Source organism: Etheostoma cragini, chromosome 11, assembly GCF_013103735.1.
Source record: "Etheostoma cragini isolate CJK2018 chromosome 11, CSU_Ecrag_1.0, whole genome shotgun sequence".
NCBI classification, from domain to species: domain Eukaryota; kingdom Metazoa; phylum Chordata; class Actinopteri; order Perciformes; family Percidae; genus Etheostoma; species Etheostoma cragini.
The window spans coordinates 17,467,702-17,494,257 of NC_048417.1; the positions used below are offsets into that span (position 1 = coordinate 17,467,702).

Consider the following 26,556-nt stretch of genomic DNA (forward strand, 5'->3'; position numbering starts at 1 on the left):
TAGTTTCTTAAATACTCCACGTTTTGTGTGTGTGTAGTATCAACATAGCTTTATGCCTGCTTAGATACTGCAGCAGCTGCAAGTGCACAGTTACCTTTCTGTGAAATTCTGCTTCCTCGCATTATCTGTTGATTTGGCCTTAGCCGTTTTAAAGACACAACAGTCTTATTACTCCAAATGTCTTGATTCTCACAGTGTGGTAGCTCCCATGGGAGGGATTTAAGGCCATATTGACCATACTGCTAACAAACCTGCCCAGTAGTTGCTGCTGCTGGCTATCCTCTGTAGTTAGTGCTGCCCTCTCAAACGCCCACCGCATGTCCTTCCCTGTTTTTGTCTCTCCTTCCCACTCGGTCACACTGCAAGCTTCATTCTCACCCTCTCTTTCAGCCTCACGCAGCTTATTCTGTTTGGTTGGTGGTATTGTGCCCCAGTCAGAGGCGAGGGCTAAAAAAGAGAGCATGGGAGATGAACAGATAGTGGCATCAAGAAAGTTTGAATGAGCACAGTGGGTTGAAAATAACTGAGGAATCAAAGTCTCAGCTGGTTGTCTGGGGTCTTGTCTGGACAATACACTCTGCGGCCACTTAGCAGAACTACTGGCTTACTGACTCTACAGCAATAGCAGTGATAAGTTGTTCTCTACATGAACTGAGCTGTTTCTGTTGCTCTTATTATCTTGTCAGAGGCGAGGCACATGCATCTTTTTGAACAAAGCTGTTAGTTATTCATGAAATTCTATTTTTTGTGAGCCACTTCAATAGTTCAAATGAGACAGGGCCCAGCAGGGAACAACACGATAGTTTGTAGGATGGCTTTAACATGGGCCTTTTTTTGGAAAGGAATTACACCAGGTTGCCTCATTCAAAGTGATGCAGCACCTCAAAGTATATTGATTTGTTTGTGCACTTTGTTGTAACTGCATCTAAAGCTCTAGCTAATGTAGCACTGTAGCCTTAAAGTTCAAACTAAAGTAGTACAACACAACTTAACATGTCGGGATACAAAGGACAATAATAGAGTTGAAGTGGTCTAATGATAATTTACTTATTGCCAACATGGCTGATAATTAATGATGCCAGTGTCGTCAATGACATCTGAATGATCTTATTATTTTCTTCCCAGTGTCCAGGGAATTCTTCATATTCTCGTGGCCATGTGTGTGCTGACGGGTTATTCAATCACAACAGCCAGCTTTGCCATCTATGAAGTCAGCGAACACCACAGCGGCTCCAAGAGGCTCCAGCACATATCTGGCATCAGCGAGCCTTTCTACTGGGCTGTGAACTTCTTCTATGACATGGTAACATTGTCTTATTGAATTATAACACATATTTTTACATCATTATTAAAATAGTGATTCATTATTGACTTGGAACTCTGTCTAATTAAATGATGTGCCTTCATGCTACTGCATTGTGTCCCATCTTTTTCTGCAGGTCATGTATTTAATTCCTGTGACCTTGACTGTTGGTGTGATCGCAGCCTTCCAGATTCCAGCATTCACAGATCGGCAAAATTTGGGTGCTGTCGCCCTGCTTCTGGTACTCTTTGGGTGAGTAATTTGGTCTCTTAGCTCTCTCAGCTGTGCATTCTAAGAACGCATGCACAGAGACTTTAGGAGGTTGATTTACCAAGCCAACCAAAATAATGACCGTCAGTTTATGGCATTGTTGTTTATGGCATTGTCTTTTGACTTTTTTGTTCATGAAAAATAATAATAATAATAATAATAATAATAATAATAATAATAATAATAATAATAATAATAATAATAATAATTTGATCAACTAAAAGGTTTTTAGAAAAAGCACGCCCTCACACGCACACTGTATATTCTAGCATCCACTGCGTGTTACTTTGTGTACCACTAAGTTGGATATACTGCACTGAGCTAGAGACTGGCGGCTGCTGCTCTTCAAACACAAACACAGCTCCATTTTTCAGAATTTCTTGCAAAGACAGGTGGTGACAGGACTGAAAGGTAGATAGAAAAAAACCCTATCAACATGTTTATCCTGTTCAAGTCAAAGACAGTAGGGAGAAAGGGAGGGGGGGGGGGTCGGGAAGCAACATGGCCAATGTTATAATCTCACAATAGAAAGTGTTTACAATCAATCCGTTAATGAGATTTATGCTTTTGGAAAGGTGCCAAACCAATGAAACACAATGTTTCCCTAAATCTGGGTTACTAAGATTGTTTACATCATTCCCTAAGTGTAGCTAAAACTTCATCTCCTACCGTATGTTTCCTGTTGCTGTCACAGGACTCAACCTAAACCCTAGATCTTAGGCCAAGTCAGCACTCTGCTTCTCAATTATCAGACAGATGTCTTCCTCGCAAGCAATGAATAATCAGTCTGTCAAGCGGCACCCACCTGGTCTGGTCTGCAGCCTTCTTGCTTCTGTTCTTTGTCATGGCTTGGCACCAGTGGTCTGCCTACCAGGCACTTTTTTTTGGGCATGGCACGCAGATGCTTTGTCTCTGTCTGGCTCTATTTTTCCGTCACTTTTTTTTCACACCCTACTTTTTCCTTCACCATTTTTTTCCTTCTCCCTCCTTCTCTGTCTTGCTGACCCAGACACCCCAATCAAATGAACAAGCAGATTGTGTGAGAGAAAAGAGAAAACAAAAAAAGGAAAAAGATGTTCTGCCACCAGGGGAATAAACAGGGAGAAGTAATTTATCTTCCTCTCTTTTGGCGTCATGAGTGAATGTTTACCTTCCTCATGGTGTGGTATTTTTCCTCCTTCCCTTTTATTCTTTGGTGCCTATTTATATCAGGCTCACAGCTGCTCTGTTTAGTTGGTGAAAGACCTGAGCCACTTCAGTTTAAAATTCAAGGCCATATCATTTTATTTTTTAAGGAGTTTTTTTTTTTTTTGGAGGATTGTATGCTTTTTCCATATTCACTTTGTGCGTTTGTCTTTGTGGGATTTCTGTATTTGGAAGCAACTTAATGAGATTACAGAAGGGCTATGTTATGGTGTGTGTATTTGTTTGTTTGTTTGTGTGTGTGTGTGTGTGTGTGTGCGTGTGTGTGGAGTTATTTTTACTTAATGCTGTGTTAAAAGTATTCTGTAATTATCAATTCCACAGATTTGCTACCTTCCCCTGGATGTATCTGTTATCAGGCGTCTTCAAAAATGCGGAGATGGCCTTCATCGCCTACGTGTGCATCAACCTCTTCATCAGTATCAACACCATCATGTCCACCTCCATCCTACACTTTCTGGGTGAAATTTCAATGCGCAAATCAGAGGTCCGTATAAACTATCTGAGTCAAGATGCCTTTTGTTACCAGCCTAATATCTGAAGTAATTAAATATACACTTAAATGTGTGAATGTACGGTTCCCGTAGCTGCTCTGATATAGAGTTGCAGAGGAGAATTTCAAATCCATAACCTGATGCCAGATCATTTTAGCCCCGCCCACAACATTTGACGTTGGGAACTTCGGTCTGGATTTGATCCATTGTGGAGTAATTATGCTTTTTTTTTGTCAGGGCTGGCTTTATGTGATGATGGACAGACAATCAGTATTGTATGTATTGTAACGCGAGCAGACCTCACGCTCATATGACGATTCTTTCAACGTCCTGTAGCTGTAATAATGGATATAGCTAATGTTTGTAATTCACCATGCGTTCTATTAATACATCCAATACTGAGGGATGTACTGTATGTATGCTGTACAACCTGTAGCGTGGATGTAACGTCATTAGCTTTTTTCCAAACTACCGGGGCTAACATCAGCGGGAGCTAGCAGATGAGTTCTGTTGACAAGTACTATGCATCGCTCAACATACTTCACATTCTCCGGTGCTCTGATTGGTTGTAGGAATATCCAAATGAATGTAGAGGCATTTTCTTTCCCGGTTTGGGTGAAACACCCCCCCCCCCCCCCATAATTACAGTTTCACACTCATATTCTGAGTAGAATCTGAGGATGATGATGTCCAAGCTAACATATCCAGTGACAGGGAACTGAAAATAATAATTCAGGATGACCCCCCCCTTCTCAATGTCTTTTGTTCTGTCCTTTGATGCTGCAGATTGTCAAGGAGATGTTCAGCAGGCTGAGCAACGCCTTCCTCATCTTCCCCCAGTTCAATTTTGGGAATGGGCTGATGAAGCTGGCCAGGATGAACGTAGAGGTTCAGCTGCTCAGTGGCTATGGCATTGACGCCTATCAGAACCCATTCAACACAGATGCCCTGGGCTGGATGTTCATCTCCTCCTTTATCCTAGGCCTGGTCTTTTTCACCCTGCGCCTCCTGCTCAACAGGTTTCTCATACGCAAAGTCAGGTGAGGAACACAGAAACCTAAGATGGTATTGCGATAACGTGAATGGCCTAATAATCCTGTGTTACGCATCCAGCCATGTAATAGAATAGAGAACACTCTGTTTATAGAGAATATGCAAATGAGTTGTTGAATATGCATACAAGATTCTTAAAGTTATTGAAGAAAACAATAAAAAGTTAAAGCCTTGGCTCCAGTAGATACGCCTGAACCAATTTAGTTAAAAGGTTTCAGTCAATCACATTTTATGCTGCATGTCTGTGTCTCTGTCAGTTGCTTACATTAACTTAAACAACTAGTAGTTACAATACAAAAGTACTTTTCCCTTTGCAGAAATCTGATTTGTGGCAGAAAAACGATGCCACTGGTGGCTTGTGAGGAACAGGATGTGGATGTGGCGACTGAGCAACAACGGGTGGCCAGTGGAGAAGCCAGCACAGACATACTGCAGGTCAACCAGCTGACCAAGGTCTATCAGCACCTCAAGAAGAAGGTCACTGCTGTCAAGAGTCTCTCTTTGGGCATCCCTGCAGGAGAGGTGAGCCTTAGCCTTTGCATATAGTAGAAATACAAATGCAACTAATCCAACTCAGGATAACAAAAGTGGCATTGCGTAATAAATTACTGTTATCAACCTCTTGTGACAACAGCATGACTCTAAACATCCAAATAATCACAAAGTCCCTGGTATTGCTTAAGAGCTGTTGATCAGTCCTGGTCAGTTTGTGCAACAATAAAGACTTAACTTACATTACAGCTCACTGTTGGTGTTTTGAAACTGACTGAAAGTTTCAAATACCAGGAAACACACTTAAGGATTTGGAGGAATTTTTGGCTAATACAAATCCAGGTGTATTTACATTTAAACTAAAAGACTCAATGGTGGTTTGGGCTAGCTTCATCAAGAGAAGGTCAGTCAAAAGTAATAGATTTAATGTTTCATACAAATTGAATCTCAAAGCCTATTTTTAACCAATTTCTAAGTACATGTACTTACCTTCTCACAGTCTACTTTCATTCTTCACATAGTCTGCAATCCATACTCTTACTGTCAATAAAATTGCATTTAGTTTGACTATGCCCCTGCAGTAATGGAGGCGCCTCTAGAGAGCACATCACATAAATCACCAGCTGAATTTGTCTGTAGGAAATACATCTGTCATGCCAGTAATACATATTTATCGTTTGTGATCAAAGTTGTCCAATATTACAGAAAATCCTATCCCTCTCCGTGATGGCTGGCTCAGGCTCACCTAGAGTTCTGTGTGTTTCAGTCCGTAGATCTAATTATTGGCCATTATAACTATATAATCTTGGAAAAAGCCTCACATAGCATTATAGTACTGTAAAGTGAACAAATGTTTCATTTACAGTGCTTTGGTCTCCTGGGAGTGAACGGAGCAGGAAAAACCACCACCTTCAAGATGCTGACCGGAGATGTGAGCCCAACTGATGGCACAGCACAGATCAGGGACTGGGATGGGTAAGTTGATCATTATGATTTGTTCAACATCGTGCACATACAAGGCCAATTTAAAAACTAAAATCTATATCAGGAAAACTGTGTTTTTTGCCGTTTGAATAAGAATATTGATGTTTTTTTTATCCCTTTTCTCCGTTTCTGCAATAGAGTCTTTTTTTCATCAAAAATAAATCTTACCTGTACACTGAACACAGAAAGGTTTCAGGCTTATGTTACAGTAAAGAAATAAAGATTTTTTATTTTTTTAGTAGAAAAAGCATTTTTATTGGTTAAAGTTTTTAAAGACACTGGCTGCTGTCCACTTTTGCCCTCTTGCTTTTCCTTGCATTTATACTTGTGGCCCTGCATGCTCATTCCTAAATACATCAGGTCAGTATTTGATCATTTAAAATATGTTCGTGCAAACTAAAGATGATTTATGAGAATCACCGTAGATGACACAACAGGAGCCATCAAAGGACAAAGCTTTTATTTAATGTGCCCAAGCTGCACTGTCTAATTAATCTGAGCTAGATGGCATTTGCATAACACATATCCACAAATGGGATATGTTATTGCTTCCCACCAGCCAAAATGTGTACGTAAATGATTTGGGCTTTAGCAAGTAGCAGCTGTTTCTTATACCCAAATCTCAGGCTCTCTTATACAGGTATAAACCATTGTACTCATGAGTCAGGCTCCCCCATAACAGCTCTGTTGTTAAGCTGGTTGGTAGGTATTCCCAGCAGGCAGCAGGGCTGACAGAACACCCTACAAGTCCATCTGACCCACACCATGTGGTGGATGCCACTTAAAAAAATATGTCTTTCTTTATCTTCTTGTCCCCAGGTGCTTGGTCGACATCATGGAGTGCCGTAACAAGGGAATTAACATCGGCTACTGTCCCCAGGTGGATGCGCTGGACAATCTTCTCACCGGAAAAGAGCACTTGTACTTCTACGCTCGCATTCGAGGCATCTCAAAAAAGGAGATAGACGGGGTAAGGAAGGGCAGCAGACTCTGTGTTGCGTTCTAAAGCTAGTGACAACACCATCCACAAAATGACATGGGATCTGATATGAATTCAAAGGTGCACTGCCACTGCACATATAGTCACTTTTGATGCCTCCATGCGCACTTACTCAGAGGGTGTGAAGTGTTGAGTGATGTATGCTGAAAGCTGTACTATTTGTAGCAAAATGGGAAAGCTTTTGTTGTCAGCTCGTGCAATCTTAACTACAGAATTAAGCTAATGCTGTATGCCTCACTGCAGGCAAATTTACATTTATCAGTACTTTGATGATGAGAGGATCTCATTTGACATGTCACTTTAGCCCCATTCTTCCCATTTATCTTTCTTAGAACTAATCAATCTTGCCTCTATGGTGATTACTGAGTGTGCCTGCTTTTCACTGCTGCTGCTGACATGAGAGGACTCTGCAGAACAGCCAATCAACAGATGATGTGATTTTCCATCATGATTTTTCTTTTTTTTTTCTAAAAAGAAACAGAAAAGAAATAGCTCTGAGGTGTGCAAAATTGTGTGCACGTGACAAATCTAAAAACAAAACGTACAAAATTGATTGTCTCTGACAATCTCAGTCAACAATATGAACAGAATCATGCAACACACAACAGCAAGGATGCTCTTAGACACACAGACACAAACTTACTTACACAGACAGTGAAGCACAAAAAAATGGATCTGTCTGGCTCTAATCGGCATCACTGCTGTTGTTACAGCTCCTTTTCTCTGGTCAGGTTAGTGATAACAATGTTCATAATGGCCACAGCTTTGGTGTTGGGCTAATTCACAAAGATGAATTTATATATAGAGTTCCTTTAATGTTGTCTCCTGCTGAGAGTCCCCTAGCTGTGGATAATGAGACAAGCCTTAATGGGGTCATTTTGCATTGACATGATTTTGTCAGGCTTAATGAGCTGTTACATCAAAGATAATAGAAAGCGGCATTTATGAGAGAAAGTTATAAAACAACCTGTTTTGATATAAACCAGTCAGGTACATGCAATGCTGATCTTTGACATGTAGCTGCGGATATACGCGGTGTATTTGTCTAAAGTATGTAATGTCCTACACTGGGATCATTGAACTCAATCATTTGTAAAAATCAACACTAAAGGCAAATCCTCTTACAGAGAATAAGCAGATAATCCTTAGTAAGCAAAGATATCTACTGCATTGGCTTGCTTCATTGATCTGGTTCCCCAACTTGCCAACTAATGTAAAATCACCTCCAGCTATTTGAAAAGAAACCAGAATTTGCAGCACATTATTTAGTATGATAAATAGAGGTTTTGAAACAACAAAAATGGTTATGAGCCGTTAACCTTTTTTTTCGTTCCAGCTTTCAATGTAGTTTAACACACATGATGGATTGATATGCACCAGGTATATTATGCTGTGTATGTTCCAGTTCTCTAAAGCTGAAGCCCTCGAGACGGCATGGAGCTTACATAGAATACAGATGCCAAGTAAAGTCATCATTGTGTGGGACTGGGACAAATAGATACTTGAGTTATTTGCAGCGTTGCTCGACAAAACAGGAGGAGGCAATAGCATGAACATTATTATTAAGTAGCCAATGAGTGTAGAGCTACCCTTTTCCCTCAGAGAAGCTTTCTGTAAATCCACCTTTTTCTTCCGTGATCACGTCCTCAATTGCGTTTGGAGTGGAATAATGGACTTTTTCTTCAGAAAGAGGTCCTCCGGTTGATTGATTAAAGTGATGGAAAATCATCTCCATGTAAAGGTCTGATGTTGTTTAGATCTGCCGGAGCAAAAGTAAGGGGGGTTAACTGTCTCATCATGTGCATGAAACTAGGGGGTAACATTCTGGTCTATGAAATTGGTCTCATATTCCTTTATGGTCATAGAGCCATGCAGATAGCAGTTATTAAACCTACTGACTCCCAGTACAGTAGATGATTGCAAAACCATTACATATCTCCTACACTTATAATCAGTTTGCAGAAGACACAGGTTGGAGGTTTCCATTACCTTCCTTCAACTTTAAACCTATTTGGAATAAGACGATGGAAATTACTATTACCTTAAACGACTATAGTTTTCTATCATTTCAAACTGTAAATAGGGTGTTGTCTCATCCCTTGCATGTTTCCTTTAAAGGTGGTGACCTATCTACTGAAGAGGCTGCAGCTGAGCTACCATAAGGACATCATTACTGATGGTTACAGTTGCGGCACCCGCAGGAAGCTCTCCACTGCGCTGGCTCTAGTTGGGCATCCGCAAATCCTGCTCCTGGTGAGGACACACCTGTTCGTGCTGCTGTAGCTGCCCATTGAGTTGCCTAACTGGCCACCAGACAGCAAATATTAATATTTATATAAATATTAACTATACGTAGCTATAACTACTGTTCCCCCTCTTTAGTTAATTAGTCTGTTTACTAAGGCCCACTCAGCTTTACTTCTACCTTATGTCTATAACAAATCCTCCCTTATCTTCCTCTCGCTCCTTCCTTGTTTCCTCAACTCTATCTATTTCTTCAATTACTTTCATTGTTTTTGTAATATCAATTACATTTCATGTACGGGATTGTTGCTGTCCCTCACATTTGGCTCTCTTGGTGTTGGCATTCTAAACTCAATTAGGGAAACATCCTCCGAGCTAAGTATGTTTATTCATTTTATGGGGTAAAATTCTCATCACATACTCAACAGACATTTTAATTCCAGAGTTTGCCTCTCTACTTGCCCATGTAAATAAATTCATTCCTGAGGCTATTTTGCAGAGGCACTGTTGTTGCACCTGGCTCTTAGCTCCTCCCAAGACAATTGTGTTTATTTAAAAGAAATGCCAATAAACCAGAGCATGTTTTTCTCCCATCACGGAATGTTGTGTGGACCAGCGAGATCTTCCTTCGCAGCGCTGTGGAGATAGGTCTGGCAGTGCGAGGCTATTTTGTCCTTAATACTTTACCTCCCATCCTATTTTTTAAATATCCATTTGTGTTTACTCTTTCTTGTTCACCCTGACCTTGTTTTTCCCATATCTTACGGTATGTACTGCACACTTTTTGCAAAACTGCACTCCTCGATTAACTCCTTGTTTTCCCTTGATCTCTCCATCTTGATTTCAACCTTCCTCACTCTTCCTCTCTCCGCAGGATGAGCCAAGCTCTGGCATGGACCCTCGCACCAAGCGTCACCTGTGGAAAATCATCTCTGATGAAGTGAAAGGAAAATGTGCTGTGGTCCTCACCTCTCACAGGTTAATCAAGTGAAATGTTACATGAAATGCTACAGTCTATCATCATTGATTAAATTCTAGTATTGTGAATACACAAATTGTTTGGGATTAGGGCGATATACTGTAGGATACTAGGATAAGTGCTAAATTTATTTTTGGCATGTACTGTAATTACTAATGGCTAATGACTGACCTTTTATTTTTCTCTTCTTGTCTCCGTCTCTCAGCATGGAGGAGTGTGAGGCACTGTGCAGCCGTCTTGCAATCATGGTGAAAGGTCAATTCCGTTGCCTGGGCTCCCTACAGCACATTAAGAACAGGTTAGTGACCTCCAATTTCGCCTCCTGTTCTCCCCCCTCTATGGAATGCTCAATTTTACTTTTTTGGGGTTCTGCGTTGAATTTAAGCTATAGGTACGTATGTGGGTAGAACACATACAGACCACCCCACCCCCACTCCTCAGACACGTAAGACCACAGTGCTTTGTACAAAAAATGTCCTTTGTGCAGGTTCGGCAGCGGGTTCACTGTGAAGATGTACTTGGCCGAGGCCTCCTGTGACGCAGAGGCAATCACTGGCTTCATGCGGCGCCAATTCCCCACCACTTATCTCAAGGTGAGTTTTGCCAGCTATCTAAGAAGTTAAGACTACTTGGTAGAGAGGAGAGAAAAGTATACACTGCATAGCAATACATTGTAGTAGTGTGTATGATGATGAGAATGTAAGAGGCATGCATTTATGTATTATTATTTAGAGATTCAAATCACTGCTTTACCAGTATTATTGTTATAAGATTTAGCAACCTGGGAATTGTGTTTTAGGGATATGTGTTTGATGTTTAGTTTGCTCAAATTGGTATAAACAGCTGTTTACTATGTTTTACAGAATTTTGGTTACAAAGAAATCATATTTCAGAATATTTAACCCTTTTCTCATGCATTCTTTCTCACTATACAGGACCAGCACTCCTCTATGGTGGAGTACCATGTACCGACTGCTCCTGGGGGTGTGGCTGACATCTTTGACCAGCTGGAGTCCAACAAGAATGCTCTGCAGATCAAACACTTCTCTGTGAGCCAGACCACACTGGATGAGGTGAGAAAAAGAGACAGGACATAAACAGAGAAAGGAGGAGAACTAGTGTGAGGTTTTGTAGGGGTGGGTGGATGGCAGCGAGGCCCAGAAAAAAGGGACAGGAGATGAGAAAAAAAGAGAGAGGGTGGGAGGGGAGGCAGGAACAGAAGAAAGCTGAGTTGGAGTGAAAGACTGAGTTGAAAAAGTTTAAAAGAGGCAGAGGGAAACTGACAAGGGTATGCCTGAGGGAAAATAAATGGAATATGAGTTGGTGAGAGAATCCATGAGCTTCATATGCAGCCAGTGCTGATATTCTTCAACTACTCTGCCCTTCTGGGGCTCTGGGATTGGAAGATACCATTGGCAGAATGAAGAGAGGGGGGTCCGGGAGAGAAATTCATCAGCAGATTAACTAAATTTATGGAGTTCAGAGAAAATTAATTGTTTTAAATATTGGCATGACGCTTAAATTATTACTGAACTTTCCCAGGTCTTCATCAACTTTGCCATGGATAAGATTGGGATGGAATCCATATCACTTGACAGCGAAGATGAATGTGATGACCTGGACTCCATTAAGGCCGCAGAAACATAGAGCGGACTGCCATCTTTCCTTTACCATTCTGTCTGTGTCCTTTATAAAATGAAGTACATTATATGTTAATTGTAGGCCTAAGTCTGCCCTTACTATATATGTGAAAAATAAGAGTTTAAGCCATTAATGTTATCAAAATACTGATTTTGTTTTTAAAATATCTTGACTAATCACATTAAGGACTACTATTAATTAAAAGTAGAAGGGGATGTGCACAAATACTTGCACATGGAACATGTTGATATATATTGAAGTGTCTTATTTAACACGTTTACCTTTAATTCTCTGGATCTTAATATTTATGAACGATAACATGATTCATATAGACTTTAACTTGTTCTCTGTGGGTGGGTCAATGCTTACCAGATTATTATAGCCAAGGGAATGACAAAAAAACAAACACTGTATTTTCTATTTAGAATAAGTTTCATTTTGTTTAAACATTGCAAAACATGATTTTACATAATCTTAAAGCACACACATTAAACCAAATGTTATTTTTTAATTTAAAAAAAGTCTGAATTCTGACTTTTTAAGTATAAAAAGAAAAGAAAGTCTGCATTCTGAGATTAAAGTCATAATCTTGATTTTTTCTTCAGAATTCTGACTTTAATCTCAGAATTCTTTAAACTCAGAACTCATTTTTTTTTCATAAATGGCCCTAATCCCCCTTCGTATATATTTGTATTATTCTAATAAATCTATTTTCAACACAACTGCTGTTTACTTGCCTATTGTAGGCCTACATGGTTTTCTTGTGTACTGAATGACTGTACTGAATGACTGTACTGAATGACTGTACTGAAAGACTGCATGCTTAAAGCATACAGTCTATGCTTTAAGCACCAGATCACATTCAAGATTTGGATTTTGCTTCTATGTGATAGTTGTAGACCTAAACCACTAACATTCCAGCTCATTTCTCATGACTATATGACAAGTATAAGCTTCTGTTTGGCAGTAATTTGGGTTCTGTGTTCAGAAATAAAGTAACTTTCGACTACGCCAGAAATAAAATTCCTTCCAAAACATCGTGCTTTGGGTGGTGGACAACCCAAACTCATCTACGTCATTGTCGTGGTTTTGGTAACCATAGCTGTTTTTTTCCAAACTCAAAGTAAAGAAAATATGTTTTTTTATTATAAATTTATAAATCCTTTTGGCAAAATTTCATATTCACAAATGTAAATTCAGTTCTAAAAAAAACTAATTTTATGCTTTATTTGCATGAAGCTGTACATTATATAAATCTTTTGGGCTCGCATAACAAGAGGGCAGTTAAAACTGTCACCATATGGTCCTCCTTATCTTTCTAATGACCTTTAAGCTTCCCCTGGCAAATTGTATTATTATGTTTGTATTATATACTTTTATATTTTTTGCAATAAAGATGGCATTTAAAAAAAAAAAAAAAAAGCTGGTTACTTCCGTAAAGCTTTGGCGGGAGATGCAAATAGCCCGGAAGCAAGCTGCGCTTTTTTACAACTGTCTTTCGTGATTCACAAGTAAAGTTATAACAGGACAGCCTGCAGACTTTACTTTTCATTAAATAATGGAAAACGATTCCCTCGTGCAGGCAAATGATTGGAGGAACACTAAGGAGGCTGTTGCGAACTTTCGACGACTGCTACTTTGTTCCAAATGGTAAGTTAATGTTACTGTAGACGTGAGCTATGTTCAAGAGGTAACGTTGGCACGTGAAGCTAACATTAACGTTAATGTTACCGTTAACGTGGCGTTCGTTTTTGCGTAAAGTTAACCATGAAATAAACGTGACAACCAGTACCGTTTAGCTGCCTAGCTAGCTAGCTAACTAACGTAGCTACCGTTACACATTTGTTTGTCAAACTGAGCTGGGTGTATTGGCATGCTAGAGGAAGATGCCTGAAGAATGCACACCTAAAGTAAAAATGTTGAAGTTGTCAGCAAAACCTTTTTGCAATATAGTTTATGAAATATATTTTGTTAACCGGCTAGCTAGCGTTAGTTAACGTTAATTGAGAGGGATTTCACCGTCACGAACAATTATAGGCTAACGTTAATCAATTATTTTGGAGTTTGGTGTTCGCTTAACGTTAACTTAACTAAGCTAAGTTAGCTAGCTACTAGTAGAAATTAAATCAGTAATTCAAAATAACTCGATAGCTTTGGTTAGCTTGTCCCTTGAACGTTAAGTGGACACGTAGCTAGCTAACTCTTAAGCCGTTTTGCAGAAGAGCAAAGAAACTGCAATATGTCAGATGTTTAAATACATCATGTTTATCATCTTTAACGTTACCCCTTGTCTGGATTGTAACATTTGATGCCATATCTCCTTTGGGGTTTTGTCTGCCCGGTGACTCCTGATGAAATGTGGCTATTGAGCTAGCGTTAACTGTGTATTGTTAAAGAAATAAATATTACAATAGTTGTGCCATGGTGGGATCGCATTTCTAAAAAACTATTGTGCAACAACACAGGAGCTCAGAGAGCTATAGCAATACAACAATATAAAAGACAGCGAACACAATAATACAGCATAGATTAATTAAAACAATAAGCAAAACATTTTAGCACACACTACACAGCAGCTGAAGTGGCTAGCTTGAGGATGGACAAGCTGGCATTTGGAAAATCTAACTTTACATAGAAACTGCACTTTAAATCCGATTGTGGATGCAACATTTTTTTTGATAGAATAGGTGTAAATGCTGCTATAATAAGTGTGTTTGTGGGATGTGGAGATGGTGGGTTAATTTCGCTCAAGTGAGTGTTGGGACATGCAGTACACATGTCATTGTGGAAGAATAGGCTACACTTTAAGGTTCTATGGCTAGGATGCTTCAGTATCTCCAGGCTAAGGCAGGTAAGGACTCGTCTGCGGTACAGTGCTGGCAGCTATTCAGAAGCAGAGGTTATGGTTAATGTACTGTATTTAGGGTCTGAAATCCCATTGAGGCTCTCTGCTGCTGGGCTTTTACTCAACACAAGTTCATTTTTATTAGTTGAGCTAAAACTTCATAATAAATGGTGTGTCAATTATGAATGTCAAGTCATGCGTGTTCCACCGACACATACCAATTTGAAATTGTTACTTTATTTTTGCTCAAAAGTTGCCTATAGTATGGCTACTTTTCAGTCTCACTGTCCCTAATTTGTGGGTCTGGAGGGTGAGCAACACTAGACTAAGCACACAGTCCTGGGGGGCACTACCAATGCTCCGTGTGATGGAGGTGGTCTCACCTCTGACTGTACTGACCACTTTTAAATGTTTTCTTTTTCCAGCTCAAATTTAATGACGGAACCTGTGTGTCTAGGAATGTGCGAGCATATGCTGTGCAGGTAATGTAACCTTCGCTAAATGTATTTCACTCTGAAATGCTTACATACAATTGTAAGTAAGCTTTTACAACACAATAGACCTGTCTATTAGACCTGTCTATTGTAGGTCAAAATTTGTGAAACTGATAATGTTAGTTGTAGCTCTATTCAATATAGACTAGAGGTGCTACTGCCAGGGTTGTGCATGCTGTTTCCCTGGCACACTTAAAGGGAGTGAAGTCATTATACCGTTTTGAATTCAACACCAACAGCATGCCTTTCTTGCTACTACAAATCAGATTGTCCACACTGAAGTAGGTCTTTTGCTTCTCCCTCTCAGACTTGACCAGTGGCTTAGTTCAGTAGAATTGCATTCCCTGTGTATTAAAAAAAATCTAGTAATGACATAATTATAATATTGTGTTGGTCAACTAATCAGCAATAATAATCATTAACGTGAATATTTAAGCCAACTAACAACCTTAACCGCATTATTACAGGCATTTCGTACTTACGGATATGGAAAATAAAATTTCTTTTTTTACGATTGTTAGTTAGGGGCTTACTTCTTTTGCATATGAAATACTGATGAACATTTATGGCAGTGACATGATGTCTTGGCAAGGCATGCTTTACACTCTTGAATGCAATGAATGTTCTTATAGGCATAATCTATAGCCTTAATGTATTCCTTCTCTTTGCAACTAAATGGCCTTAAAAGGTAAATCAACAAGCTCATTGTGTTTGTTCTTACTGCACTGCAAAGTTAATTTCTAATCCAAGATATGTGTACTGCTCAGGTCCTGTGCTGGTCCCCGGGCAGGAGATGGCTGCGTCGTGTGTCAGAGTCCTGCATGGGTGAAGGACATCCAAATCAACAGGCAGCTCAGCAGCATCATACAGCTCTTCTGCGGTTTGGAGTCCCTGCTCAATCCCATAGAACAACCAGGTAGATGGTAGCCATTATTTAGCAGCTTGAAAGCATAATTAACAATTTATCTTCTCAAATCCATGTGTTGTATTCATTATCCCCCCCACTCTCTTCTCCCCACATTCCCTTTAATTGTTGACAACATTTGATATTTTCATCTGCCAGTCTAATCTCTGACTAACAGTATTAGTGTTTTTTTTCTGTACGTTATTATCTTTTATCACCCATCCAGCATCCCGGTAATGACAGTGATTGGGCAATGCAATTAGCTATGGAAGTGTTTAGTTTTACGGACAGATCTCCGCTTTGACAAAGAACTTCAGGGCAACTTTCTAAGCCCTGTAGTTGAAATTTGAGCACATCTGCAAGCTGTCCAAATTTACACAGAAATGGCTAAAGGTTTAGTAAGTTCATTAGGCACGTTTCTAATTCTGTCTAATGTCAGTATTATCATTCGAGAGTGCATAGTTTTAAGGTCCAATGTTATTCTTTTTTCATGTTTACTTTTTGTATTGTTGAAACTTTTTTTTTTTTATCACCTCATTGCAGACTCTCCTCTAGCTGAGATTCAAACACAACCTCAGAGCTCTGTCTTAAAACACAAGAAAAACTTTAAGATCTGGTTCAGTCCCCGTAGCCGCAAGGTACGCTGCATGGTAGAGAAGCCTTCCGAGGTCACCGCACCAGCGAGCATGTCTTCTGGAGAAACTGCTGCTACACAGCCAGACGCACTTACTGCTCAATGCCAGGACCTGTCAGTTTTCAATTTCACCTCGTCCTCCCAAGATTCTGTCTCTTCTTGTTCTCAAAGATGCAAAAATGAGAACAGGAAGAAGAGGTCAACTAAGAAAGATTCTGCCAACAGGAAGGTGTCACTGCAAGGAGCCACTAGGACCACACCAAAACAGACTAAGCAGAAGATGAAGAAGAACAGGCTGGAGACTATAAATCAGCAATGGGGGATCACCAACGAAGTAGATGCTTTAAAGGAAAAGGAGCAGCCCTGTGCTGAACGGGCAAAGAGGTCCAGTAAGAGAGTTTCCTTCCAAAGCCCCGCTGTCACATCTGACGAACCTCAGCCTGAAGGGCCACAGGGCAGTACTAATGAACTCTGGTCTAGCAGAAACGCCATGAGAGAGAGTCTCTTAGGATGCAATATCACTATACTTAATGACCAAACCCAGTCTGGTCAGAGAATGTTGGACAGTGTCCGTCTGCATGACAAAACAGCTGGTCCTGAACAGCAGGATAATGTATCTCCTCCAATGCATGCATCAAAAAGATCTAGAGTAAAGGAGAAGGTTACCACATTGGAGACCACACCAAAAAAGCCCAGGGCTTCCCCAGGCCGGCGGAGAATGTCACAGATGTCTCCAGCTGTGTTTAACCCTCTTTCTTCAGCAAGCCCCAGGTTTGACAAGACTAGGAGCATTAAAAACTCAGGACAAAAGCAAGGAGGCTCCCCCCGGGTCTTAGTCACTGTTGGTAGAAAATCTCCAGGTACTCCTGGTGCATCTGTTGGACGGCCCACCTCAGGTCCTGCGAGTCCTGTGGTTATGAAGAGGAACCACAAGGGAGAGACCCTGCTGCACCTAGCTGCTATAAAGGTCAAGAGGTTTTGGAATAATTCTCCTTATATCCTACACTCCATTATCTGTTGCATTATACAAATGAAGATATAAAACCTTTCTGCAGTAAAGTGTATTGAAGATAAAATGTGTAACTAATGGGACGCAAACTTGGCCCTTTAGTTTTTTCATTATTTTAGTTTCATTCAAATTGCATCTAAGATAAATCTGCTAGTTTAATTGTCTTCTCTTTCTGTGGGTAGTCTTCAGATGATTGTACAGCCATGTTCCTGTCTGTTGAGAATCAACTATCTTGCAGTAATCCTTGTAAACATAGCTATAATCCCCCTCTGGATCCTTCACAAGATAATCAATGGCCCACAGTGGAGTGTGATTGATTAACAGCGGCGCTTTGGTACACTGGGATCAGTTGCTCTGTTTGAAGGGTTGCGTTTACAGCTCTGCAATTCTGACCTCCAGTTTGGTATTCTCTCCGGGTCCTGCAGGGAGATGTAGAGGCTGTCAAGGAACTGCTGGACCAGGGGGCTGACCCTAACCTGAAGGATAATGCTGGGTGGACACCTCTGGTAAGACTAATACACCAAGTGATTTATCTAAAAGCTTTTTTGTTGTTTGGAAAACATCAGTGACAAAAACAACAATCCTCAAAACAGCATTGTTAACTTTGTTTATCTACACTGGATGCTTTCTAACTCTAGCAGGAGGATAACATGGTGTAGGCATTTACAAATCAAAGACCTACATGTTGAAATTGACCAACATTTTCCATTTATGCCGGAAGTTGCCTGCATGACAAACTTTAAAATCCTTCAGTGCTTCCCAAGCAATTTCTTTTCTTTGAGAACGAGTGGCTGATTGTTTGCCACTATCTTATTACAGCACTTTACGTTGCAACTTGCTGTCAAAATAGGACAGTTTTTGGCAGATTTTTTAAATTGCTACCAATACGCTCAGAGCATGACATTGACAGTATTTGATGGACTTGTATTTATCTGAGTAGACTGGGAACATGACATGCTACAATCACCTAGACCTTCCTCCTGTCCTGCACTTGCAGCTCCATTTTATTGTACCGGATGTGTTTTACCGCTTAGATTATCTTATGGTTTCCAAAAGTAAAGAAATTTTAGGATTTACCATAAAATTCTCAGCTGCCCAATTTACTTTCACTCTTTAACTTGTCAATTTTATTAATAAAAAAAGCACAGGGTAATGTTGAAATTTTTATTTTATATTCTAAGGAGATCTATCAGCATGAGTTAAATTCTAAAAAGCTAATGGTGTGATCACAAAGCAATATCTGCTGAGTATACGTATATTCCAAACACCCCAAGGAAGGACTATACATTCAATCTAAAAGGAACAACGGATAAGTCTGTGTTTTAAGGATAAGAAAGAAAAACCAAATCAATGCCGAGCCGAATCACTTTTCAGCATTACTACTCTTTATTCTAGCATGAAGCGTGTAACCTGGGTCACCTGGCGGTTGTGGAGATGTTGGCCTCAAGGGGGGCCCTGTTGAATACGCCTGGCTATGAAAACGACTCTCCGCTCCACGATGCTGTGAGGAACGGACACACAGCCATTGTCAAACTGCTGTTGCAGCTTGGAGCCTCGCAGAATGTACTGTAAGTTGCTTTGTGTTTTTTTCTTACCTTGAGTTTATTGGTTTTACAAGGGAGATGCTAATAACACTTATATTCTGCATACAGTACTGCAGACAGAGTGACTCTCAAAAAAGTGTAGTTTCATGTCAAACGAATCAAATGGTGTTTTGCTTGCCACTGGTGTTTGTGAAAATCTTCAAGTGATGACCAGAGAGTAGTGTTTCCTTTATGATTTCTTTTAGCAGTGGGGAGAGGTTTGTCCGAACAACAACCCCAAGGACAGGCGTGCACTAGTGCAGTGTGTAGGTGGATAAATGTAAGAAAATGGACTGATGCTGGTCAATCAATTGATGCCGTAACAGTGTTCTTGGCCTCTGGAGGCAGAGTAGATGGGTAGCACGATATTCATAATGAGGAACAGGATGCAGGTTAATAAGTGATCAATAGAGTAGTTGATTAGGGTTGGTATGTTCGTCATATGTTGGCTGGTAAGCACTTTCTTTGGGAGGATTTTAAACCAATCATCCACTGTCTTTTGTCTTTCCTCATTTTACTGTGCTTGTCTCGTTGCTGTGATGGGCCCCCATTGACAGATCTTACATTTACTTACTTGTCTGTCACGATGCTGCAATATGAATGCATGCATCCAAGCCTCTCACACATATGCACACAAGAGACAAACCAAGGCATCTGCCAATGCAATCCCTAATGTAATGGTTGGCACACAGCTCGTGGTTTGGAAATACAGGTTTTTCAGATTTTCATTGTTCAACGGGGTGTATGCACATTATGTTTGAATTATTGGACTGCATTTATTTATTGTTTGGACCCTGAACTATAAATCAGTGACTATGAGTAAGTATTTAACTAACTGTGCAGGTTATTAGAAATTCTGACAAAACTCTTAAAAAAGGAAAATTTGAAGGTGAAAAAGAGTAAAGTGAATACTAATGTGTTTTATACAGTCAATGATTCCCTGTTATCTAAAAAAAAAAAAAAAAGGGTTTAAGCATTTACTCAGAAGCTGCACAGCAGGGCTTCTGATTATAAGTCTCAGTCCTGGAGGCATAAAGGTCTACCAGTGCATCACATTAAATGAGCTCTGCATGGTGCTAGCTGGTAGCATACGGTATGTTATGTTCCCAAACCTAAAGGACCATGCTGATATATATTATACATTTACTACAAATATTGTGACTGTGAATTATGACTATTTTCCATATCATACTTTAGTTTTTTAGATTGTTACTTAAGTTCATGTAAATACATCACAGTAGTAGAATCTTCTTGTGTTGATGGGAAAAACAAACATTTGAATTGGCTCAGTCGTAATCCGAAGCACTAAATCCATACAGACAATAATTAACATCACATGTGTTCCTTAAACTGGCACATCAATCCAATACACTGAACCTGTATTATTGTAAACAGTAAAAAAAGCAAAGCCAGTTGCCAAATGTTAGTAATAAGGCTGCGACGGTATGGCTTTTTTTTCAACTGTGGTTGAAAAGCAAGAAATTTCTGCTGTAATATTGTATACCGCAACCCCCTAACGAAAGTAGCGTAAATTAAAGTAGTATAGCAGGGTGCCTTAAAGGAGAATTCCGATTGATTCCAACACAAAGCTCTGTTGTTTGTAAATGTGGCGTCCTGTCAGTAGAGAGAAAAACTAAAAGTAGTTTTCCATTAAAGTCAATGTGTGAACTTCCACAGATTGCGGAACGGCTGCGTCCCGACTCTATCCCAGCTCCAGCGATCCACAGCCCTCGAGAGCAGATACGCAGAGCATCCGGTTAATTTTACGCATCCGGTTAATTTTCTAAATAAAATAGACACAAGGCAGATAATTTTTCCCTGCACTACACCTTGGAAACACAGCACAAAGTTGTTTCCCCTCTATTCCTCTGGATGGGAACAATTCACTGGAGAGGGGATGGAGTTGGGACGCAGCCGTTCCGCAGTCTGTGGAAGTACACACATTGACTTTAATGGAAACCCAATGACCCTGCCGTTGTTCCGGAGCGGATCCGCAGCCGTTCCGCATCCTGTCTAATGTCCTGTCTCCTGTCTCTAGTCTAATGTGCAATGGTAAACATTTCAGCTTTAATGCTAATGTGTCAACCTCCACTGAGAACGGAGAAATGTCTTTGCCTTCCCTACCATGTCTGTTGTTATGTGTCATGGAACATTACCCTCCCCAACTTGCAAAAGGTCGGATTGGCTCCATCTTTTGATATGTTTTGTTTAGAAAACCTTGAATCCATGTAAAACACAATGTCATTAGACACAATCCATGTCATTAGAATCAATGAACAACGTGGCCGTGCACACGTGCAGACCAATGTTGTTGGTTTTTTTTGCGGCGATGACCATGACAAGCTCAGACCCGCGGTAGTTGCAAAGTGTTGCAGGGCTCTCGACTATCTGTGATCGTACGCAGTTTGGCATTGAAGAAAGATTTGCATTACAATCACAGTTCTATACTCGCATGGCTTCACAGGGTTAAATGTAGGCATTGGATGAGTCATGTAGTGCATCAACTATAAACTGCAACACCCTGTTGATCCAACCATTAAGACAAGTTAAGAGTGAATTGTTTAAAAAGGAAATGTAACCAATGAACCTTTTGATTAAAAATGCAGTCAGGCCTCACCCTCTGCCTCATCAGTTGCTCGCCACGTGTTTCCATCATTAGACTTATGACTCCTTTCATGACATACTGCTGAGCTGACATAGTTCAAAAGCTCTGTCAGCTGTTAGGTGTGCATAAGCTTGGCTTGAATTTTTACTGACCTTATACAATCTTAGCATACGGTTTTCTTTGAGGACAAGTGCATTTGAGCAGAATTGTTGTTTTCATAATTCAAAAATGTATTTACAGTTGAAGAAGTGTTTAAAGCCTACAGACTTGGCACAGTTGCTGTTCCTGAGGGTATGTAAATAGGCGTGAATAAAAGGCTGTTCATATTGTTAGTATTAATGTTATGTTGAACTTAAGTCTTAATTCTTACTTAATTGGGTTCAGCTCATAATGAATATTCGAATCTCCTCCTCCCGGTTAGAATAAGTGTTATGATTACAGTGTAACCATGGTATCCTCTAGAACCACCATCGCCTTCCTCCCACTTGTGTACTTAATGCAGAGGCTTGTGGGAGAGTGTGTGTGTGACTTTACCTCTAGCATAATTTTTCATGCTTTATTATTTTTCCCCAGATTTTCTTCTCACGTGCAGCTGTGTAAACCGGCTTGTGTGTGCATATGTCTAAGTATGAGGGACATTTAATGTTTGTTTGTATTTTCGGGTTGGGGGGTATGAATCCAAATGAAATATTTTATGGACCAGTGGACCTATTAATTGTCCCCCAGGTGTTATCTTTGCTGACTCCTAATCTTTTAGAGACCTGCTGGGCTTGGTTCTTCTCTCAGTCTCATCTCCTCCTCTGTGTGCTTTTCTTCATTCATTTCTCCTCATCCTCTTTCCTCAAGGTGACCTCAGTTTATTTTTAGCTCTTTCAAACTTAAAAATACTTACTTTAAAGTTCTATTCAATATACCTATTGTCAACAGGGGTGGTTGCGGTTTCATCTCTTTGAGTCTCAAAGTGGTGCTTTTATAATGATGCTAACCTTCCATTACACCTACTTTGTACTGAGGGTATCACAGTTACATAGCTAAATATGTAATAGTAGGTAATGTTCTTACCTGATAAATCCTTGTGATTGAGAAAGCGTATTTGCTTAAAAGTCAGCACTTTTCAGTAATGGTTTGCACTCATGAGATTTTCTTTGGCATGCAACGAGTAGAGTGTGTTGTATAGGGACATGGTCCAGAAATGAAGTAGAACACAGATTTCAACTCACCCTCAGATGAAACAGTTATGCTCCAACAAGTGAATGACACACATGGGTGCACAGTTTCACAGAATGAGCAGGGTGTGACATTGCCAAATTTTTCTCAGAGCTTTGGGTTGGGAAATATTGATTTTCTTTGGTTCATGTTTGGCCGGTGATTAAAAACCAAATTTGCACCAATTGTTGAAGTGATGAAATGTTGGAATGATCTTGTTGGAGAAGACTTCGCTTTAGACCTATCACATAGTAGCATCAATGCTGCGTTAGTCTGTAAAAGTGTTGCCATATTGTCAGTTGGTAAGCCAGGTTGGTTCCAAATACGATAATTGTTAGTTAGATTTAGGAGTAAAAATATTCAAGTCTCGTGTTAGTTGCGAAGAGGATATAATTTGAAAAGGGAATATTGCTCACTGGCCGGTGGTACTTTGGCATATTATTATGTAGTTGAAGGCATGATTTCTTCATGAATTTTTTGCCAGGTATGAAAACGGTCATTATTTAAGATCCTTGGGCATAGACTTTGAGAACCTTGGCCAGAGAAATTTTGTTTGTGCCGGAGTACACATTTCCTTAAAATAAGGCAGACAGAGAAATAATAGAATATGCTTGGCTGATTCAAGTATCCTCTTTATCATTTCTTTTTTTATATATATTAAGACATATTTAAACTTGGTCGGGTATAAAGTTTTTGTTTTTTGTAAAACACAAAAAAACACATTTGTAATTTGGCTTTTGGATTTCTGTAGTATTATCTTTTGCTATGGTTTTCTGAAAAAATAGACATGTAAGTTGAGGTAGTAAGGTAAACGTATAGGTTGAGGTAATAAAATAAAAACAATCAAAAGTCTAACAGTTAGTGCTACCTTACAGACTTTTTGCATTTGGGACAATGGAATTTTTAACCATTATTTATCAGTGTTAGCATATCGGTATAGCCCTTTTCACACTGCATTCTCTTAGCCCAGGGTTTAACCTGAGACCAGGTTTATAGGATTCTTACTGCACTTCTACTAGCCCTTGGTTACAGTAAGTGTCAGTTGGACATATAACTGATGTTAACATTCTAGAACTTGGAGTGTGGAATGTGCCAGGATTGTGCCAGTGTGAGCGCTTTCTTAGCCCAAAACTAACCGCTCACTTACCTTGGGGCAATGTGAAAAGGGCTTATGTGTCATACAGAGTAACAAGTATCTACCTAATATAAATTCTACTTTAATTAATGTGTTTCAAATAAAATGAAGTACCCATACATTTAAAAAACACTGGTTACTTCAAGGGAAAAACGGTTTGCTATTTTCAGACCCGACTTGAATAATTAACATACAACTTTAACATACAACACCTTGTTGCACATTTTGACCTTTTACCTTGTGTTGATGTTGTTTTCCGTGAACAAGTCTAAGTAAATATTTTAGTCTTTTGACAATATGCCTGTTGTCATGCATTGTTTATCCGTTTTAAGATGTCTGTCTGTCCCTTTGGTCACCAGATGGTCTGCATTGTTGCAAAGGCATAAAAATATAGGTGTATTTATCTTGTGAGACACTGACACACTAACTTTTGAATTTTCTTTTTGACAGTAATCTGTATGGAAAGCGGCCTGCTGATTACGCAGTGAGTTTGGAGATACTGGCGATTTTCAAAGAAGCCTCAGAAGGAACCCAATATGCTAATACATCTCTGAGCCCCTCAGCCACTCTCTCTATGGTATGTCTACATGAAGATTTGATTTTTCTATTTCTTATTTCCCTTGAAATTGTTTACCCCTAAAGTACTAAAATGCTTGCATTCTAGGCTTAGATATTTCTAAACCATGTTCTTATATCCTTCCTTAGGTGAGTGACTGTGTAAGGAGGGATGAAATGGTAGTGTTTCTGGCCAGCAAGCTGTCACAGCCAGAACAGCTTCAAGTGTCAAAACTGGGAGAGCTTCTTGGAGGGAGGATGGCTGACACCTTTTCTGGCTCAGGTAGTGTTTGTGCGGTGCAGAAACATCTCCTCTTGGGGTTCTAACTTCCTCAATGTTTCAGGCAAAGCCTCTTAGAATACCAGTCACATATGATTGCTTTTTAATGTTGTTTGAGACACATGTCTCTGGGCAACACTGAAAATTAACAGCAGCTACCAGCCAATTGCTGTTACATTGGGACCATGGCTGGTAAGTTTGTTCACTGCCAAACACTCTGAGAAATGTATTAAATGGGTATATTGCAGGTTCCAGCACCCAACAGGTATGTGGCCATGAGGTAATGTCATGCCTTTGACATGGTGTCCGTTATGAAGATTATATACAGTACTCTTACCTCCATAGAGGTGGTATTTCTGAGTTTTCTTCACAGCTAGGCTTTACTTCCTTTACACAGACTCCTTTTGTATTGTAAAAGCCAAGAGTAGGTGCTTGAGCATTATCACTCATGAAGGTTAAACCGTAACTAACAAGTGATTTTAGAGCTGTATACATCATTGTGATACAGCAGCCCCTTCACTGTTGCATAGTAATGGCTGGAAGAGCACCAGAGAGCGAAGGTAATTGAAATCATTCCTCCTAATATGTTTGGAGGTACTGTCAGGGTGATGAATATGCACTAATGAACAACACTGGTGTTTCTTACAACCCACCCTCTTCTGACCGGAGGGGTGAAAGTTGGTGCTTTCAGAGAATGATTTTTACATTTTGAACTTGAGGCTACACATTCACATTTAATAAACAATGTATAAGGTTTCGCCCTGCCGATACAATTATGCTCATTTTGTACTTGTCAACCATGCTCACTTGTTGAATGAAGAGGCAATAAGATTCTATTTCACTATATAGGCTACTGCATGAACTCTGATTTGCCGCATGAGCTGGGCCTCAGCCATGGTTGTCTCTCATCGAAACATTTAAGTGTTGAAGTTCATCAGAAGATGTAATTGATTATTACAAATGAAATATAACACAAATGTTGTGTTTGCAAGTTCAATTTGGGTACGGTTTGTTTCTTCCCTCAGTGAGCCATGTCGTGGTGCCAGAAGGACACATGCCCATCACCAACTCCACCCTCTTGGGTCTTCTTGCTGGCTGCTGGGTTGTCAAATTCAGCTGTGAGTATGGAGGGATTTTTCTGTGGAGCCTATTATTTGATTTCATGTTAAACAGTTTGCTGTTGGAACCTGGGTAATATCCTACTCTAGCAAATTGTATCCACATATCCTGAATGTTAAATGTATCCTAAGCTTGGCCTGGCTTACTGTTTTAAACTGCAGTGGTAGTGAGAAAAAAATGGTAATGAGTTCACCCCGACCTACCACGTCTTACATTCATATTAGTCAAAAGACAATTGAAGTATTGATTGATTGATCTCTTTATTTCGAACATGCAAGAGAAAGTATATACCAATAAAATAATAAAAATAAATAATAAAACAATGTTTAAAAACATTGGAGAGAAAAACAACAAACAAAGTTCCCTTCTTTCCTGTGTTTACATACCTCTATCACATGTGCGAAAAGGAGTAGGAAGAAGTAAAACCTATGTACTCCTACCCCTTTAATTCTTGCATTCTTTTAATTTACAATATTTATAATTCTGTTGAGATATATATATATATATATATATATATATATATA

The 26,556-nt window shown here is 39.7% G+C and overlaps 2 protein-coding genes across 3 annotated transcripts in view; both read left to right on the forward strand.

Annotated features, from left to right (window-relative positions):
• The window catches only part of abca12 (ATP-binding cassette, sub-family A (ABC1), member 12), a 65,716-nt gene extending 53,042 nt beyond the window's left edge, over window positions 1-12,674 (forward strand). Inside the window, exons 59-72 of the mRNA XM_034885265.1 lie at window positions 1,126-1,303; window positions 1,440-1,555; window positions 3,101-3,263; window positions 4,057-4,310; window positions 4,641-4,845; window positions 5,681-5,790; window positions 6,619-6,769; window positions 8,918-9,052; window positions 9,918-10,021; window positions 10,228-10,320; window positions 10,510-10,615; window positions 10,958-11,095; window positions 11,565-12,428; window positions 12,500-12,674. Coding sequence (XP_034741156.1) covers window positions 1,126-1,303; window positions 1,440-1,555; window positions 3,101-3,263; window positions 4,057-4,310; window positions 4,641-4,845; window positions 5,681-5,790; window positions 6,619-6,769; window positions 8,918-9,052; window positions 9,918-10,021; window positions 10,228-10,320; window positions 10,510-10,615; window positions 10,958-11,095; window positions 11,565-11,669 — 1,858 coding nt within the window. The 3' untranslated portion in view covers window positions 11,670-12,428; window positions 12,500-12,674. The remainder of the gene's footprint in view (window positions 1-1,125; window positions 1,304-1,439; window positions 1,556-3,100; window positions 3,264-4,056; window positions 4,311-4,640; window positions 4,846-5,680; window positions 5,791-6,618; window positions 6,770-8,917; window positions 9,053-9,917; window positions 10,022-10,227; window positions 10,321-10,509; window positions 10,616-10,957; window positions 11,096-11,564; window positions 12,429-12,499) is intronic.
• Window positions 12,675-13,093: 419 nt separating this feature from the next.
• bard1 (BRCA1 associated RING domain 1) overlaps window positions 13,094-26,556 on the forward strand; it is a 27,543-nt gene continuing 14,080 nt past the window's right edge. The window contains exons 1-9 of one of the 2 annotated variants that reach the window (XM_034885706.1): window positions 13,094-13,313; window positions 14,934-14,990; window positions 15,770-15,918; window positions 16,450-17,507; window positions 17,975-18,055; window positions 18,945-19,117; window positions 24,529-24,655; window positions 24,784-24,916; window positions 25,939-26,031. In XM_034885706.1, the coding sequence (XP_034741597.1) occupies window positions 13,222-13,313; window positions 14,934-14,990; window positions 15,770-15,918; window positions 16,450-17,507; window positions 17,975-18,055; window positions 18,945-19,117; window positions 24,529-24,655; window positions 24,784-24,916; window positions 25,939-26,031 (1,963 nt within the window). In that variant the 5' untranslated portion in view covers window positions 13,094-13,221. The remainder of the gene's footprint in view (window positions 13,314-14,933; window positions 14,991-15,769; window positions 15,919-16,449; window positions 17,508-17,974; window positions 18,056-18,944; window positions 19,118-24,528; window positions 24,656-24,783; window positions 24,917-25,938; window positions 26,032-26,556) is intronic. The other variant, XM_034885707.1, reaches the window with a different exon arrangement.